This window comes from Carcharhinus amblyrhynchos, chromosome 10 (genome assembly GCF_965287045.1).
Source record: "Carcharhinus amblyrhynchos chromosome 10, sCarAmb.v2.hapA, whole genome shotgun sequence".
Classification (NCBI taxonomy): Eukaryota; Metazoa; Chordata; class Chondrichthyes; order Carcharhiniformes; family Carcharhinidae; genus Carcharhinus; species Carcharhinus amblyrhynchos.
This window is the reverse complement of record NC_137333.1, coordinates 1,806,562-1,824,781: the sequence shown is the minus strand read 5'-3', so window position 1 is coordinate 1,824,781 and position 18,220 is coordinate 1,806,562. Positions and strand designations below refer to the sequence as shown.

At 43.1% G+C, this 18,220-nt stretch overlaps 1 protein-coding gene across 1 annotated transcript in view; it reads left to right on the top strand.

Moving 5' to 3' along the window:
• Positions 1–18,220, top strand: part of pcca (propionyl-CoA carboxylase subunit alpha) — a 337,158-nt gene that overhangs the window by 119,785 nt on the left and 199,153 nt on the right. The window contains exons 10-12 of the mRNA XM_080198059.1: positions 7,559–7,661; positions 10,039–10,133; positions 11,828–11,978. Coding sequence (XP_080054185.1) covers positions 7,559–7,661; positions 10,039–10,133; positions 11,828–11,978 — 349 coding nt within the window. The remainder of the gene's footprint in view (positions 1–7,558; positions 7,662–10,038; positions 10,134–11,827; positions 11,979–18,220) is intronic.

Sequence of the window (18,220 nt, the reverse complement as noted above, 5' to 3'; positions counted from 1 at the left end):
GAACAGTTGCAGCTTCTCCTAAAACTGAAGCCTCTCATTCCTGGTATCATTCTAGTAAATCGCTGCACTCTTTCCAAAGCTTCCTTGTCATCATTCACAAGGTGTACTGCACAGAATTGGACAGGGTACTCCTTCTGAAGCCCAGCCAGTGTTTTACAAAGGTTTAGCATAATTTGCTTTTGTACTGATTGCCTCTATTTTAAAAGCCCCAAGCCTCATTTGCTTGTCCTGGCAGCATAAAGATATTGAAAGTTGTTGGCAATTGACATGCCTTTGCACAAAATACTGGGTAAATACTTCTCAATATGTCCTCCTTATTTTGCTCAAAGACATTAATTTTGAGTGTTCACAATTAGCTACATAACTGAAACAAAAAATTATACAATTAAAAAAAAGTTCTCTCCTGTTGTGACATTGCTGTCTTTTACTGGGGAAAGATTTCACTGGCTGCTGGCAATGTTTATTACTCATGTGTGATCTCACACAATGAGTAGGCTACGTTAACATTGGGTAAATTGATATTATACAGCCCTAATGCAAGTATGTTTTGCATACTTGTCACGCAATGAAATGTTAGGAACTATTCTCTTGAATTGCCTTTATATTTAAGTAATGCGCTGGGGTATATTTCACCACCACTAGATCATGTTGAATGCTGTGTTCTAAAGCCCACACGTTTTGACTCCCTGTCGATTTCAGTGGACAACCTTCCAAAACTAGCTCCTGGTATGTCTTCCGATTTCAAATCCCTCCATGTCTGTGCAATCTCCCTTTGAGATCTCTGCTCCTCCTATTTTGTCATTCTGTGCATTCCTGATTTTAAATTGCTCCACCAATGGCGGCCTCACCTTCAGCTGCCAAGGGTCCTAAACCTCCTTCTGAAACTCCTTTGTTTTTAAGAAGTCTGTCATGGGATGTTGGCGTTGCTGGCAAGGCAAGCACTTATTGCCTATCCCTAATTGTTCTTGAACTAAGTGGCTTGCTAGGCCATTTCAGAGGACATTTAAGTTAAAAATCAACCACATTGCTGTGGATCTGGAGTCACATGTAGGCCAGAGCAGTTAAGGCTGGCAAGTTTCCTTCTCTAAAGGACATTAGTGAACCAGATGGGTTTTTAATGACAATTGATGAGTGTTTCATGGCTACTATCACTGACATTAGCTTTTAATTTCACCGTTGCCACATTTCATTCCTCCTTTAAGACTCTCTTTAAAACCAGTCTATTTAACCAAGCTTTTGGTCATGCGTCCTTGTTTCTCCTTTTGTGGCAAGGTGTCAAATTTTGTTTGAAAATTGCTCCTATGGAGTGTGTTGGGATGCTTTACTATGTTAAAGTGCTATAGAAATCTAAGCTGTTGTGTGAGCCTGATTTTCAACTGAACTGTTTCATTACCCACCTCCAAAAGAACCACTGCAATAACTCAAGAATATGCCTGGTGTCTGTAGAATTTGTTATATTATTTAATCAATTTACCTAAAATCTTTGAAAAGTTGACGCTGGAAGAGTTATAGTACAAATCTTAAACAACTAAATCTTCCCGCTATTCATTATTGCTGAGTGCCTCTCTATTGGAAGGCACATGAGAACACCACCACTTGCAAGTTCCCCTCCAAGCCACTCACTATCCTGACTTGGAAATATATCACCGTTCCTTCGCAGTCACTGGGTCAAATTCCTGGAGTTCCCTCCGTTACAGCATCGTGGGTCAACCTACAATGTGTGGACGGCAACGATTCAAGAAGGCAGCTCACCACCACCTCCTCGAGGGCAACTAGGGATGGGCAATAAATGCTGGCCAGCCAGCAACGCCCATGTTCCACAAATGAATTTTAAAAAACATGCATGTAATTGGAATTTTGTTCAGCTTTGGCTCATTTTCTCACCATCTTGAGATCGAAAAGCAAAGCATGTTGTGGGCCAGATTAACATGAAGAGTATTCCACTTGGGGAAAGCGAGTGGTTATTGGCACCTCTAGAGATCATGATGTGGCGATGTCGGCGTTGGACTGGGATAAACGCAGTAAGAAGTCTCACAACACCAGGTTAAAGTCTAACCAGTTTATTTGATAGTAATCCCACAAGCTTTCGGAAACAGTCTTCCTTCGTCAGGTATGTGGAAGGCTGATGAAGGAACACCGTTTCTGAAAGCTCGTGGGATTACTATCAAATAAACTGGTTGGACTTTAACCTGGTGTTGTGAGACCTCTAGAGCTCACCATACAGTGCAAAATGTATTGAATGTTAACATTCTTTTAGCAGATAGGGTAAGACCAGCTGGTCATTTAACATCAATGTTTTTTGGAGCCTTGGCTGTTTGTAGACACTTTCCAAGAGGGTCTGTGAATGAATGTGAAACTGGGAGGTGGGAGCAGAGTGTGGCTGTCACATTCTGAAACAGGGAGTGGACTGCTTGCCTCACCTTGGAGGGAAACACACATGGAGTAGCGCATAAGTAAAACCTGTTTTCTTGAAAGCATTATTAAAACACTCTTAACAAGCAGCATTCACTTGAGTATAATTTTCATTTAGATGGAGTGGGTCTGTGATTACCAATCCATTTGAAAAGGAATCCTTCAACCAATGAAGTTTGAGATCCACTGATTTACAGATCAGCCATCATCTCGTTGAATGATGAAACAGACTTGAAGGGCTGAATGGCCTTTTCCTGTTCTTATGTTCCAATTGTCCATCAAGCTGCACCCACCTCCTCCACCTCAACAACTGTCGCAACTCATCACAACTTCCTCACCAATGCGAAAACGCTTGAAGGGAGCAAAGCAAAAATCTGGAGCCCTTGAGGGAACAAATACTGTGGAAAATTCCTCTATGACCTCTTTGAATGATTGAATCCATATCAAGAGATCACATGGATCAAGAAATTTGGCTTGTTCTTAGCGTAATGCACACCTGTGAAACAGTTTTGTAACTTCACAGATGCCATTTAATTTGATGAGCGAAAACATGGTTCCTGGGCACCCCCGATTTTTCAAAGATATACATTTTTTTGTTTAACCTCATCTGTAACTATCCGTAGAATTGTTCAACGGTCTCAGTGCAAAGAATTGGTGAACATTAATGCCCTAACTAATCTCTCATTGCAGAGTAGAGCAGCAATCTACAACCTTACTGGAGTTCATTTCAAGGGGAATAGAATACATAATTGTTATATTTCCTTATTTTTGTTGCATTTGCTTTTCTTTACAATTTGTGCAATGCTTTTGCAGGCTGGATCCCTTGTATGTTTTGAAACCTTTCTGGCCATCTTTGATACAACAGTTCACATCCCTACTTAACCTCTGATTCATTTTAATCTGTTTTGATTTGGCCGGAATAAATGTTGACTGTAGCCTTAGCAACCACCCTTCAATGCTTCCTAAGATTGATTTCCCAACTATTCTTGTGCTTGAATTTGTTTTTTTTTCTTAATTTCCTTCAAGTCTATGATTCTGTTTTTGCCGCTGCCCTTTTTGCAGACCTTGATGCCTCAAGCAATAGCTTCAATATTTCAGTTGTACATTTATAAACATACCACTCAGTATTGCTGCCACCCTTGCAGCTTTTTGACTAGTAGATTATGAATGCAGCACCCCTGAAAGCATGCACCCTGCTTTAAGAAGGAAGAACACAATAGCCCTTATAAAGGCCTTTTCGTAATCTTGGGATATCCTAAAGTACTTCACAGTCAGTGAATTATTTGCTAAAATGTAATCGTCTTTGCTTCCTAGGCAGATGGAGCAGTCAATTTGCAAATTAGATCTTTCACAGTCACCTGAAATAGCAGATGAGAGTCTTTGTTTAAATTGTCTTATTGTCTGAAGGACAGCATTTCTCAGCAAATACAATACTCCTTTAGCCTTGCACTGGTTTCTGGAGTGAGACCTGACCACAGCCTGTTCCCTATTTCTGTCTCCGTAACATCATCCTACTGCCTCATCTCATCTGCTGCTGAAATCCTCATCCTGCCTTTTTTCCCTCCAGACTTGACTATTTCAATGCTGGCCTCCTACATTTTCCCCCTCCCCTACACTTGCAATGATGCAAAACTGCTGTCCATGTACTTGCATGCACTAATGCCCATTCACCCATTGCCCCTATGCTCACTGACCAGCACTCTGGACCACAGGCCAGCCTTGATGTTAGAATTCTCATTGCCTTGTTGTCAGATTTCTCCAGTGCCTTGGCTCCTCCCTATCTTTGTCACCTCTTCCAGGTTCACAAATGTCAGAGATGGCTGCACTCTTTTAATTCTGACCTTTGAGGATCCCAGATTTTCACTTCACCATTGGTGACCGTTCCACAGCTGCCTGGGCCTGAAGCTCTGGAATTCTCTGACTAACCCTCTCCTCCTCTCTTTTCCTTTTAAGTTGTTCCTTGTAAACTTATCACTTTGACCAAGCTGCAAAAATATTTCCTTGTGAGTTTCCATGTCAAATGTTGTTTCTTAATGCATCTGTCAAGTGCTTTAGGAATGCCTAACCCTAACCATAATGTTTACAGTGCTTTATAAATACAAACTTGTGTTGCCTGATTAAAAAGCTGCCAGGCTAATCTTTGACCAGTTGCAATCTCACACGTCATCAAAGTGGTTACCGCAGTGGACGGCACGGTGACACAGTGGTTAGCACTGCTGCCTCACAGCACCAGGGACCTGGGTTCGATTCCTGATTTGGGTCATTATCTGTGTGGAGTTTGCATGTTCATCCGTGTCTGCATGTATTTCCTCTGGGTGCTCCAGTTTCCTCTCAGTCTGAAATACATGCTGGTTAGGTGCATTAGACATGCTAAATTCTCTCTCAGTGTACCCGAATAGGTGTTGGAATGTGGCAACTAGGATATTTTCACAATGTTAATGTAAGCGTACTTGTGACTAATAAATAAACATTAAATTTAGTGCTGCTGTCTCACATCGCCAGGAACCCAGGTTCAATTCCTATGCTTGGGCCACTGTCTGTGTGGACCTTGTATGTTCTTCCCGTGTCTCTGTGGTTCCCTCTGGGTGCTCCGGTTCCCTCCCACACACCAAAGGTGTGCAGGTTAGGCGGTTTGGCCTGCTGAATTGCCCCTTCTGCGAGTGGGGATTAGCAGGGTAAATATGTGGTGTTACGCGGATAGGGACTGGGTCAGTGCAGACGCAATGGGCTGAATGGCCTCCTCTGCACTGTAGGGATTCTATGAGTAGCGCATTTTGCGCTTAACAAAGTACTTTTTTTAGTATAGTCACTATTGTAATGTAGGAAACACGACAACCAACTTGTACGCAACAAAGTCCAACAAACAGCAATGAGGTAAGACCATAAGATATAAGAATAGAATTAGGCAGTTTGGCCCATTGATTCTGCTCTGCCATTCAATCATAGCTAACATGTTTCTGAACCCCATTCTCCCGCCTTTTCCCCGTAGCCTTTGATCTCCTTACTAGTCAAGAACCTATCTATATCTTAAAAACCAATAATGACAGGGTATAAAGTTTAAACGCTTATTTATTAGTCACAACTAATTAACACTGCATTGAAATTACTGTGAAAATCCCCGAGTCGCCACGCTCCGGTGCCTGTTTGGGTACGCTGAGGGAGAATTTAGCACGGCCAATGCACCTAAACAGCACATCTTTCAGGGAGGAAACCGGAGCAACTGGAGACAATCAGTGACTAGTGATGTGCCTCAGGGATCAGTGTTGGAACCGCAATTGTTTACAATTTGTATAAATGATTTGGCGTTGGGGACCAAGTGTAGTGCATCAAAATTCACAGATGACACTAAGATGAATGGAAGAGCAAAGTGTGCAAAGGACGCTGAAAGTCTGCAAAAGGATATAGATAATCTATGTGAGTGGGCGAGGGTCTGGCAGATGGAGTACAATGTTGGTAAATGTGAAGTCATCCATTTTGGTAGGAATAACAACAAAATGGACTATTATTTAAATTATAAAAAGTTGCAACATGCTGCTGTGCAGAGGGACCTGGGTGTCCTTGTGCAGGGATCTCAAGGACTTGGTTTGCAGGTGCAGCAGGTAATGAAGAAAGCAAATGGAATTTTATCCTTCATTGCTAGAGGGAAGGAGTTTAAAAACAGCGAGATTATGTTGCAGCCGTATAAGGTGCTGGTGAGGCCACACCTGGAGTACTGTGTACAGTTTTGGTCTCATTACTTGAGAAAGGATATACTGGCACTGGAGGGGGTGCGGAGGAGATTCATTAAGTTGATTTCGGAGTTGAGAGGGTTGGCTTATGAGGAGAGACTGAGTAGGCTGGGGCAAAACTCATGGGAATTCAGAAGAATGAGGGGAGATCTTAAGGAAACATTTAAGATTGTGAGGGGAATAGACAAGATAGAAGCAGGGAAGTTGTTTCCACTGTTAGGTGAAACTAGAACTTGGGGGCATAGCCTCAAAATAAAAGGAAGCAGATTTAGGATTGAGTTGAGGAGGAACTTCTTCACCCAAAGGGTTGTGAATCTGTGGAATTCCCTGCCCAGTGAAGCAGTTGAGGCTACCTCATTAAATGTATATAAGGCAAGGACAGATAAATTTTTGAACCGTAAAGGAATTAAGGGTTATGGTGAGTGGTGAGTAAGTGGAGCTGAGTCCACAAAAAGATCAGCCATGATCTTATTGAATGGCGGGGCAGGCTCGAGGGGCCAGATGGCCTACTCCTGCTCCTAGTTCTTATGTTCTTAAACCCACACAGACACAAGAAGAATGTGCAACCTCCACACAGGCAGTGACCCAAGCCAGGAATCGAACCCAGGTCCCTGTGAGGCAGCAGTGCTAACCACTGTGCTGCCTCACTGTTTTAGTGATGTTGGTTGAGGGATAAGTATTGTTGAAGACAGTAACACAGCTGCCATCCTACTCCTCTAAATAGAGATCTTTCATGTGCCCCTAAGAGGGGTCAAGGTCTTGGTTTAATGTCCCATCCGAAAGACAGTAACTCAACAGTGCAGCACTCCCTCAGCACTGCACCGCGAGCGACTTTGGGTTCACATTTCTGAGTGGGACTTGAATCTTTGACATTCTGCCTCAGAGGCAAGCCCTGTCTGAGAGTGAGAGTAGTGAACCTGGCAGGTCTGGCATCATATCCTGGAATATCAGAATGACCAAAGTTAAGTGCTCCTTTTCCAAATGGAATCTTTGGGGAAAATTGAAATGAATTTTCGTTTGGCCGTGGGTGCATGAGGAGCAAAAGGAGATGAACCCAGAACTTCCAGAGAAACTGAATTTGAAGTGTTCTATTGAAAGCAATCGCATTTCCAACACACTCCATTCTGAGTTTTTACGTTTACATTGCTTGAATTCAAATTTTGTTGATGTTTGAGATATACAGAGTTTTGTCAAGTATTTTAAAATTTAAATATCGAAAATAGTCAATCTTGCATTCAGGTTTAAGCGAGAGGAGGACAGTGAATAGCTGATTACTGCAGGCAGTGAAGAGGACTCTGTTGCAATTGTATTAATGAAATACCTCATCTATCTGCAATGTCTGGTATGAGCAATTGAAATATAATGGTATTGTTAAAAAGACCGTGCTCTTAAATGTCTATCTCTTTCCACTCCCTTAGGGAAGGGTTTAGGTTTTCTTCTCAAGAAGCAGCTTCGAGCTTCGGTGATGACCGGCTTTTGATCGAGAAGTTTATTGATAATCCCCGCCACATCGAAATCCAGGTTAATGAATTCAGGATTCTTTAATTGAAAGACTGTTGTCAAGAAGGACTTGTAATTAAAACTGAGGTTTATGCAGAGAACTAGATGGCTTAATCATTGCCTTTGCACCAGGGGAAAAGGCCTCAAATGTAACCAATAACACGTCTCTGGCATCGGAGTTCTTGGGTGGAATGATTCTGTGAGTTAAATGCAGTTACTGATGAGTATATTCACCACAACACAAAACTGCATAAACCCAGTCTGCTGCTAAGTTGGCATTTTCATTTAGGCCAAGGAAAGTCAAAATGGTTACACGCACAACAACGGTGGGAGGGATGGAGCAGTGAGATGGAGCAGCTCTTAAAGTGGTGCTCAGACACATTGGAACAGAATATGGGGAACTTTCCTCTGTAACTAGCTGCGTCATGCCTCACTTGCGAGCATTCAGCTACTGAGGTTGGCTGTTTGAAATGGAAAAATTTGATTAGCTAGCATTCGAAATTAGTTGAAAGCATCCTCCACAATCAAATGTGTGACTTCTCCTTGGCCACCTATTTGATTAAAAAAAAAATTGAATTCAGTGCATCACCGCTCTCAGCAAATATTTTTTCTTGGGAATGTCTTGGGAATGGTAGAATTAAGATTTCAATTTTTAAGACTTGGAAATTATATTGTTTCTGTTGCGGAGAATAGAGCCATTCAGCCCAACTGGTCCATGTCAGTGTTTACATTCCACATGAGTCTCCTCCTACTCTTTGTCATCTCACCTTTTCAACGTACCCTTCTGCTTCTGTTTCCCTTATGTATTTATGTAGCTTCCTCTTCAATGTACCTTTTCTAATCACCTCCGTCACTTCCGATGGAAGCGAGTTCCACATTTTTGCCATTCCAGAAAGCTCAATTGGATTTATTAGTGACTATCTTATATATATGGCCCGTAGTTTTGCTGTTCCTCTTGATTAGAAATACCTTTTCTGTGAATACCCTATCAATCTCCTTCATAACTTTGAAGACTGTTACCAGCTCATCTCTCAGCTTTCACTGGAAAATAGTCAATTTCATAATGTCAGTATATCCCTGATGCTAAAGAGCACAGACACTCTGTTGATGGTTTGGTGATTTAATTCAGGGAGTACATGATCCACAAAGAAGATTTGACACCAACCGGGACAACTTGTTTGATTGACACCACATCCAACATCTTAAATATTTCATTTCTCCACCAACGCCCGGTATCAGGCGAATGAACCATGTACAAAATGCACTGCAGCATCTCACTATGGCTCCTTCAACAGCACCTTCCAAACCCGTGATCTATGTTTAGAAGGACAAAGGCAGCTGATGAATGGGACACCTGCAAGTTCCCTTCCAAGTCACTCACCATACTGACTTGGAAATATAATTGCTGTTCCTGCATAATTTGGTCAAAATGCTGGAACTCCCTCCCTCGCAGCACTGTAGATGTCCCTACATCACATGGACTACAGTGGTTCAAGAAGGCACCATGTCAAGGAAAATTAGGAATGGGCAGCAATTTCTGCCCTTATCAGAAGCGCCCTCATTATTTGAAACGATTATAAAAAAAAATCCCAACTTTAATGCAGTCTTGGGTGAATTGATTGATTTTAGCCAAGATGTCAGTCAGACTTTGCAGTTGGTTTCAACATCTCTGATTGGAATGGGGAAAATTGAACACATTTCATTCCTGTTCCTCACCCTGTAATCTCTGCTGGAGATGTGCATTTATTAATGCTAAGGATACTCAGCTGTCATGCTCCTGAAGTTAAATAGTCCACACTATGAAGTCATGCAAGATAAAGAGGCACCTGAGGATGTAAAGGGCTGTTGTTATAGTGAGCGTGTTATGTCTGCATTTGTGGTGTGTGAAACTTTGAAGAAAGATCATATTCAGAAAGTGACAAATTTTGGGGATTGTTAACTGAGAACATGGTAAATAAAGTTTCCCTGGGAAAGAAATGCGAAAAGTAACCAGTTATTAGGGACGGCACAGCAGTTAGCACTGCTGCTTCACAGCACCAGGGACCCAGGTTCAACTCCGGTCTTGGGTCACTGTCTGTATGGAGTTTGTACATTCTCCCTGTGTCTGCGTGGGTTTCCTCCGAGTGCTCTGGTTCCCTCCCACAGTCCAAAGATGTGTGAGTTAGGTTGATTGGCCATGATAAATTGACCCTGGTGTCAGGGGGATTAACAGGGTTATCAGGAATAGGGCCTGGGTGGGATTGTATCAGACTCAATGGACTAAATGGCCTCCTTCTGCGCTTAAGGATTCTATGATTTGATGGCTAATGCTGTTTTGGTTTGATATGTTAAATGTGATTTAGCTGAGTGATTACATATAAATAAATACCTTCCAATAGCAACATTTCTCCCCCCATAGATTTTAGGAGATAAGCATGGCAATGCACTTTGGCTGAACGAGAGAGAATGCTCCATTCAGAGAAGGAACCAGAAAGTAGTTGAAGAAGCACCAAGGTAAGACCTTTTAACATAACGTTCATTTAAAAATATGATTTATTCTTTCATAGGATGTGGGTGTCGCTGGCATGGCCAGTGTTTATAACCCATCCCTTATTGCCTTTTAGCTGAGTAGCTTAATCTGCCATTTCAGAGGGCAGTGAAGGATCAGCCGCATTGTTGTGGACTCGCATGTAGGTCAGACCTGATAAGGACGACAGATTTCCTTCCTTAAATGACATCAGTGAACCAGTGCTTTTTTTTTACAACCTATGGATGATAGTTTTATGGTCACTTTACCAAAACTAGTTTAATGTTCCGCATTTATTAATTAAATTTAAACTCCTTCAGTTGCTGTGGTGGGATTAGAACCTGTGCGTGCCCAAGCCAATAGCCAGAACTTCCAGATTACTTTTCCAGTGACATTACCACTACACCACCATCTTCTCCTATTATTGCCTTATTTATTAGCTTCTATTCTTGGTTAACATCATGAATAAAAGAATTTCAAGTTGCCCAGTATTGGATCCCAAGAGGTGAAGAAAATTGTGGGTGTTCAAGAGGCCAGATTTAGAATAGAGAAGCAATCTTGGAGATTTACGGGTCTGGAGAAGGTAGGGACAGAGATAGGGAGGGGAAAACGCATGGTGGGGGTGGAGTGAGGATTGCAAACCAGGATGAAAATTTTAAAATGTAAGTGTTGCTGGACTGGTGGCCAATGCAGGTCAGCGAATATAGGGGCGTTGGGTGAACGAGACATGGTAAGCGTTAGGATAAGGGCAGTAGAGACCGACCAGGAAAGCATTGGAATATTCAAACCTAGAGTTGACAAAGGCACCAATAAGGTTTCCAGGAACAGATGAGCTGAGGCTGTGGCATTATTACAGAGATTGAAATGGGTGGTCTGGGTGATGGAGAGAATATATGCTGGGATGTTAATCTCAGTGTCACATTGGTTGTGAACAGTATGGCTAAGCCACGGAGAGTAATGAGGGCGAGGGATGGAGTCCATTGGTGGGGAACAGAGTTTGTACTGAGGACTGAAGACAGTAGCTCTGGCCTTATATCCATTACAGGTTGTCAGGCAGGCAGAATGAAATATCAGAGGCAGTCTGTCATTGAAAGCTTTCTCAGGATCTTTTAAATACTTGTATTTCTCAGTCCCATCATGAAATGCTGTGGGGCTTTTACATTAAAGACACACTTGTAAATCTATGCTGTTTATTGTCAGTTGGAAAGATAGAAAAACTTTTATTTTTAGTGGCGTCTGTTGCAACCTCAGAACAATCCCAAAGCACATTACAGTCAACAAAGTACTTTTTGAACTGTTATAATGCTGGAATCTCAGCAGCCAATTTACACACAGCAAGCTCCCACAAACAGCAATGGAAATAAAGAAGGATGATCTAAGTGATGTGAGTTGAGGGATAAATATTGGCCAGAATTCCCTTGCTGTTCTTTGAGATTGTACCATCAGGTCTTTGAAGCCCATCTAACAGGGCGGATAGTTTAATATCTCACCTCTGACAGTGCTGCACACCCGCGGCACTAGAAATGAGAGCGTCAACCTCGATTATGTGGTCCCTGGAATGGAACCTGAACCCACAGCCTTCAGAGCGACCATGTTATCTACTGAGCCATGGCTGGCACCTCAGTTGATGTGAAAAGGTGTTGGCTTTGTGCTGATAAATTTCCTTTTTTTTCAATTGTAGCACCTTTCTGGACCCAGAGACTCGGAGAGCAATGGGAGAACAAGCTGTAGCATTGGCTAAAGCCGTCAGCTATTCCTCTGCTGGCACAGTGGAATTCCTTGTGGATTCTAAGAAGAATTTCTATTTTTTAGAAATGAACACTCGGCTTCAGGTACAGAAAAGCTCCGTAATACTCCTCAGAAAAGTACCACGTGAACATTTTTCATGCAGCAAGTGGTAATGACCTGCACCTCGTTACTAATGAGGGTGGTGTAAGCAGAGGCAGTCAACGATTTCAAAGTGCACTGAGGCAAAATACTGCGGACACTGGAATCAGAAACAGAAAATGCAGGAAAATCTCTGCAGGTCTGACAGCATCTGTGAAGAGAGAATAGAGCCAACGTTTAATGATCATCCAGATTCGAAATGTTGGTTCTATTCTCTGTCCATGCTGGGTGGCATGGTAGCACAGTGATTAGCATAGTATCTCACAGCGCCACGGATCTGAGTTCAATTCCCAGTTTGGGTCACTGTGTGTGTGGAACCTGCACATTCTTCTTGTGTCTGCGTGGGTTTCCTCCGGGTTCTCCGGTTTCCTCCCACATTCCAAAGATGTGCAGGTTAGGTTGATTGGCCATGCTAAATTGCCCCCTCGTGTCAGGGGACTAGCCAGGGTAAACGCATGGGGTTGTGGGGCTAGGGCCTGGGTGGGATTGTGGTTGGTGCAGACTTGATGGACCGAATGGTCTCCTTCTGCACTGTAGGGAAATTACTCTATGATCCTGTCAGACCTGCTGAGATTTTCGAGCATTTCCTGTTATTGTTTCAAAGTGTGATTGGATGGGCACTTGAAGCAAGTACACTTGCAGAGGCACAAGGATAGGATGGGGGAATAGACTGACTGGATTGCTTCACAAAGAGTTGAGATAGACTTAGTGGGCCAAATGGCCTCCTTCTGTGCTATGACTTTTTAAAATTAATAATCCCAACCAGGAACTTTGGTGAATCTATCTTACCGGAGAGTAGTGCGATTGTTGAAATGGATGCCACGAGGAGTTGTTAATGTGAAGACCATTGATGTATTTGAAGGTGAGATGAAGCAAGGTGGCAGAAGGCTTGTGTGGAGCGTAAAGACCAGATTGAGTGGCCAGTCTCTGCACTGTAATTTCTATGTAATTGCTGCTACGGATACTGTATACACTTTGTCCCTTGCTTCAAAGTGACCTTGAGGAGGGTACAGTTAAGTACCACAGAGGGTCCCCAGTATGTAGCTAGCCACATTGCTTTGATAGTTTTCCCACTTGGCAGCCAAAATTTCCTTTCAGTTTTTAGAGTGGTGAATGCGTGCTGTGTTAAACTAAAATTTATGTTGGTGTCAGCAATAAAAAAACAAGCCTTTTTGAAAATGGCTTTTCAAAGTAACAGTCTGCTTACCCCGACTAATGAGATGTGTTTTATGGATAACACAAAAATGTGTGCTTTGCTTTAAAAGAAAGCAAATGAACAACATTAATGTCGAAGCGTGAAGTTTTACCATCATTAATCTTTGTTCTTGACTTTGATAGTAAACCTTACATTAGAAGAAGACAGGAAGGTGTTTTGTCAGGGTTACTTTGTTGTGGGTTTGATATTAAAATGGTTTTCTTAATATTTTGCCTGTCTCTCTTCAAGGATCCCTGAGTTGTTTCACAGAAGGGAACATAGTTCGAGGATGCAGAGCAGATTTACCAGAATATTACCAAGGATAAAGTACTTCACATATGTGGAGACACTGTAGAAGCTGAGTTTATTCCCCTTAGAGCAGAGAAGGTTATGGGAAAGTTGAATAAGGATGTTATTCATAATTTGGTTCTGATAGAGCAAATAAGGAGAAACTGGCTGCAGTTTTACTGGGGAGGGCAAGGCTCACAGAACGGCATTCTTCGTTGGCCTTGGGCGGGACCTTACAAGCCACGGGTGGGCGAGGTGGTAAAATTCCAGTGACTGCTTCCACTGGCAGCAGGGTGAGTGATCAAAGAATACAGATTGAAAGTAATTGCCAAAACGGGAGATGCGATGTTTTGTTAATGCAGTGAGATGTGACAGGAACACACTGGCTGAAAGGGCAGTGGAAGCAGATTCAGTGGTGGATTTAAGGGGAAATGGAATTTGAATTGGAATGGAAATTGAAGTCTGCATGTTCTCCCCATATCTGCATGGGTTTCATCTGGCTGCTCTTGTTTCCACCCACACTCCACAGATGTTCTGGTTAGGTTGCTTGGTCATGCTAAATTGCCCCTTAATGTCAGGGTGATGAGCATGGGTAAATATGTGGGGTTATGGGGAATGGGGCCTGGGTGGGACTGTGGTTGGTGCAGACTCGATGGGCCAAATGTCTCCTCCTGCACTATATGTTCTATGAAATACTTGGAAAGGAGTAATTTGCATAGATGTGGGGAAAGCACAGGTGAGTGGGGCTAATTAGAAAATCTTTTTCTTTCTTTCTCATTGAAATGCATTTATAAGCAAAATGTGCTGAGTTGTATTGAGGAGTTTAGATCATTTTTGCTTTTGCCTAAATGTTAACGTTCATTGGTAAAAGTGAGAGTGTGTGCATGCATGCGTGTGTGTGTGCATGCATGTGTGTGTGCGTGCATGCGTGTGTATGTGTGTGTGTGCAAGCGTGTGCGTGCATATGTGTGTGTGTGCGTCTGTGATGTTGAGAATTGTAGCCACCCACCCAATGTAGAGGATGGGTGTTTACTCATGACCCCCAAGAGAGGTGCCCACACACATCTGCGGTGTTGTTGTGCACGGAACGCAATAGTCACAGTTTCAGCTTTTGTATGCTGATTGAATCAGGATGTTTTAAAATTTTTATCATAATCTTGCCACTCCTTTTGGCAGTGGAATGGGAGGAAATGACTCGGTTTAGGTTTTGTCCATAACATTCTTTAATATTATTCCTAATTTATCAGACCCACTTGTAAAGTTGAGACGTGGTGCTGTGCAAGATTGTGAACAAGACTCGTATCAACATTTAGCAATTTTTAAATATTGCACAGATTGGGCCTGTATTCCCTCGAGTTTGGGAAATCAGGGAATGATATAAATGAGCTGTTTAAGGTGATTAAAGGACTTAATGAGGTAGATCGGGAGAAACTGTTTCCTCTGGTGGTGCGGCTCCAGAACAAGGGGACAAGCTGAAAATTCGAATCAGGCTGTTCGGGGTTGATGTCAGGAAGCACTTCTCACAATGGGTAGTAGGAATCTGGAACGCTCTCCGCCAAAAAATAATTTGGAGGTCAACCATAGAATCTCTGCAGTGGAAAAGGAGGCCATTCGGCCCATCAAGCCTGCATCGACTCAGCATCTCACCCAAGTCCAAATTCCTCCCCCCCTGCAACATAATCGCATGTATTTACCCCACTAATGCTCCTAACCTACATACCTTGGGGCACTAAGGGGCAAGTTAGCATGGTCGATGCAACTATCCTTCACACCTTTGGAGTGTGGGAGGAAACCAAAGCACCCGGAGGAAACCCACACAAACACGGGGAGAACATGCAGACTCCACAAACATAGTCACTGAAGGCCAGAATCGAAACAGGGTCCCTAGCGATGTGAAACAGCAGTGCTGTGGTTAAAGTTTATTTATTAGTTTCACAGGTAGGCATACATTAATACTGCAATGAAGTTACTGTGAAAATCCCCTCGGTGTCTGTTTGAGTGCACTGAGGGAGAATTCAGCGTGGCCAATGCAGCCTAACCAGCGCGCCTTTCGGACTGTGGGAGGAAACGGGAGAACCCGGAGGAAACCCACGCAGACACGGGGAGAACGTGCAGAATGCTGCACAGACAGTGACCTGAGCCTCGAATCTGGGTCCTTTCTGCCACAAGTGTGATTAAATTGTGTGGCATTATTATGATGTCACAGAGTAGAATAGTACAGTTGAATTGAACCTGGGTCCCTCTGCCACCATGCAGTAGGCTTAAGGGATGTGGAATCCAGATGGATAAATAGAGCTGAGATGCACATCAGCCATGTTCTGATCGAATAGCTGAACAGGCTAGAGGGGCTGACTGGCTTCCTGCTGTACCAGTGCTGCTTCTTTATTCTGCTCCTATCTGTCGCACTGTGGGAACTACAGCATTTCCTTTCCTGGCTGTTCTTACTGTGCTCACTACGATCAGTTGTGTACTCCCATTCATGACTGCCTCTGTTAAGCATACACACGCTAACCCTCCAGTACATCCATCATCTGGAAACATGGACAGTTGTACTGCTCTTCCTATCTGCTTTCACCATAAACCTCAGGGTCGTTCTGAATGATGAGTAGAAAGGAAAAGACAAGTTTTCTGCCCTGGTTCTGGATGTAGGAGAAATGCACCCTCTGGTATTCCCAGACTCAGAGAGAGAGAGATTAACTCTGAGCTGTCAATATTTATTGCTCATTTCCGTATCAAATAGGTCTTCTTGTCTTCCCATGAACATTCATCAATCTCTCTGGTCATGTTTTTTCAAAAGAACTGAATTAAAAATTGTTGGAAGGGTTGAAAACGATAGGACACCAGCTTAAGATGCTTGGCAAATGAGCCAACAGTGACATGAGGAACAGCTTGTTTACACAGCGGGTGGTTAGGATCTGGAATGTGCTGCCTGAGAGTGTGGTGGAGGCAGATTCAATTGAGGCTTTCGAAAGAGAAAAAAATTGCAAGGCGAAGGGGACTGACTTGCACTTGCAGAGAGCCAGCATTGACATGGTGGGTTGAATGGCCTGCTGTGCTGCAGCCACCTTAGGAATCCCACAATTCTGGAACTTTATCTGGTGACCCCCATGAATATCATGGTAAGACAATAAGCCTCTTTGCTGCCAAATCCTCCTCTTCGTTCACTGTGAATTTTTGTAAGTAATTGCAATAAAAACACTTTAAAATTGTTGTCAATTGTTAGTTACTCCATTTGCCTTTGCTATTTTGTGTACATTCATAATTGGGGACAACACAGTAGTCCTGCTGTCTCACAGTGTCAGGGCCTGGGTTTGATTCGCAGCTTGGGTCACTGTAGGTGTGGAGTTTGCACATTCTTCCTGTGTCTGCATGGGTTTCCTCCAGGTGCTTCAGTTCCTCCCATGCTTCAAAGATGTGCAGGTTAGGTGGATTGACCATGCTAAATTGCCCCTTAGCATTGGGGGGACTAGCTAGGGTAAATGCACGAGGTTATAGGGATAAGGCCTGGGTGGGATTGTGGTCGGTGCAGACTCGATGGGCCCAATGGCCTCCTTTTGCACTGTAGAATTCTATGATTCCATAGTTTTCATAAAGGGAAAGATTTTGGTAATTGCCACAGTATATGAAGGAAATACTCACTTCAGAGACAACATCTACAATCTAGTCCAGTTCTGTGTGGAGTGAAATATAACCTGTGGAGAGTCTTGACTTTACGCACTGCTAGATATTAATTATGCACTGGAAATCTTGAGCCCACATTCTAGGCTGGCACTTCAGTGCAAAACTGAGGGAGTGCTGAAGAGCTATGAGGAGAGGCTGAATAAACTAGGCTTGTACTCGTTAGAGTTTAGAAGAATGAGGAGAGATCTCATTGAGACGTATAAGATGATGAATGGGATGGATAGGATAGAGGTGGAGAGACTCTTCCCGCTCAGAAAGGTCAGTAGCACTAGGGGGCACAGCCTCAAGATAAAGGGGGGGGCGGTTTAGAACGGAGTTGAGGAGGAACTTCTTCACTCAAAGGGTGGTGAATCTCTGGAATTCTCTGCCCGTTGAAGTGGTGGAGGCTGCCTCGCTAAATATTTTTAAGACGTGGGTTGATGGGTTTTTGATAAGCGAGGGGATTAAGGGTTATGGGGAGAGGGCGGGAATGTGGAACTGAGTCACGACAGATCAGCCATGATCTTATTGAATGGCGGGGCAGGCTCGAAGGGCTAGGTGGCCTACTCCTGCTCCTATTTCTTATGTTCTTATGAACCATCTTTCTGATGAGATGATAAACCAAGGAAGGGCCCATCTATCCTCTCGATATAAAATATTTCATTGCTATATTTGAAGAAATGCTAGAGAGTCACAATGAACACTGTTTGGCTACTATTTATCCCTCAGGAACACCAGGAGAATAGCTACGCTATCTCATTGCTGATTGTGGAACCTTGCTATGCACAGATTGGTTGCCACCTTTCCTCTATTACCAACAGTGGCTACACTGTAAAAATGCTAATTGGCTGTAAAGTGTATTTTTTATTAATGTCACAAGTAGGCTTACACTAACACTGCAATGAAGTTACTGTGAAAATCCCCTAGTCACCACACTTTGGTGCCTGTTTGGGTACACTGAGGGAGAATTTAGCGTGGCCAATGCACCTAACCAACATGTCTTTTGAATTGTGGGAGAAAAGCAGAGGACCTGGAGGAAACCCA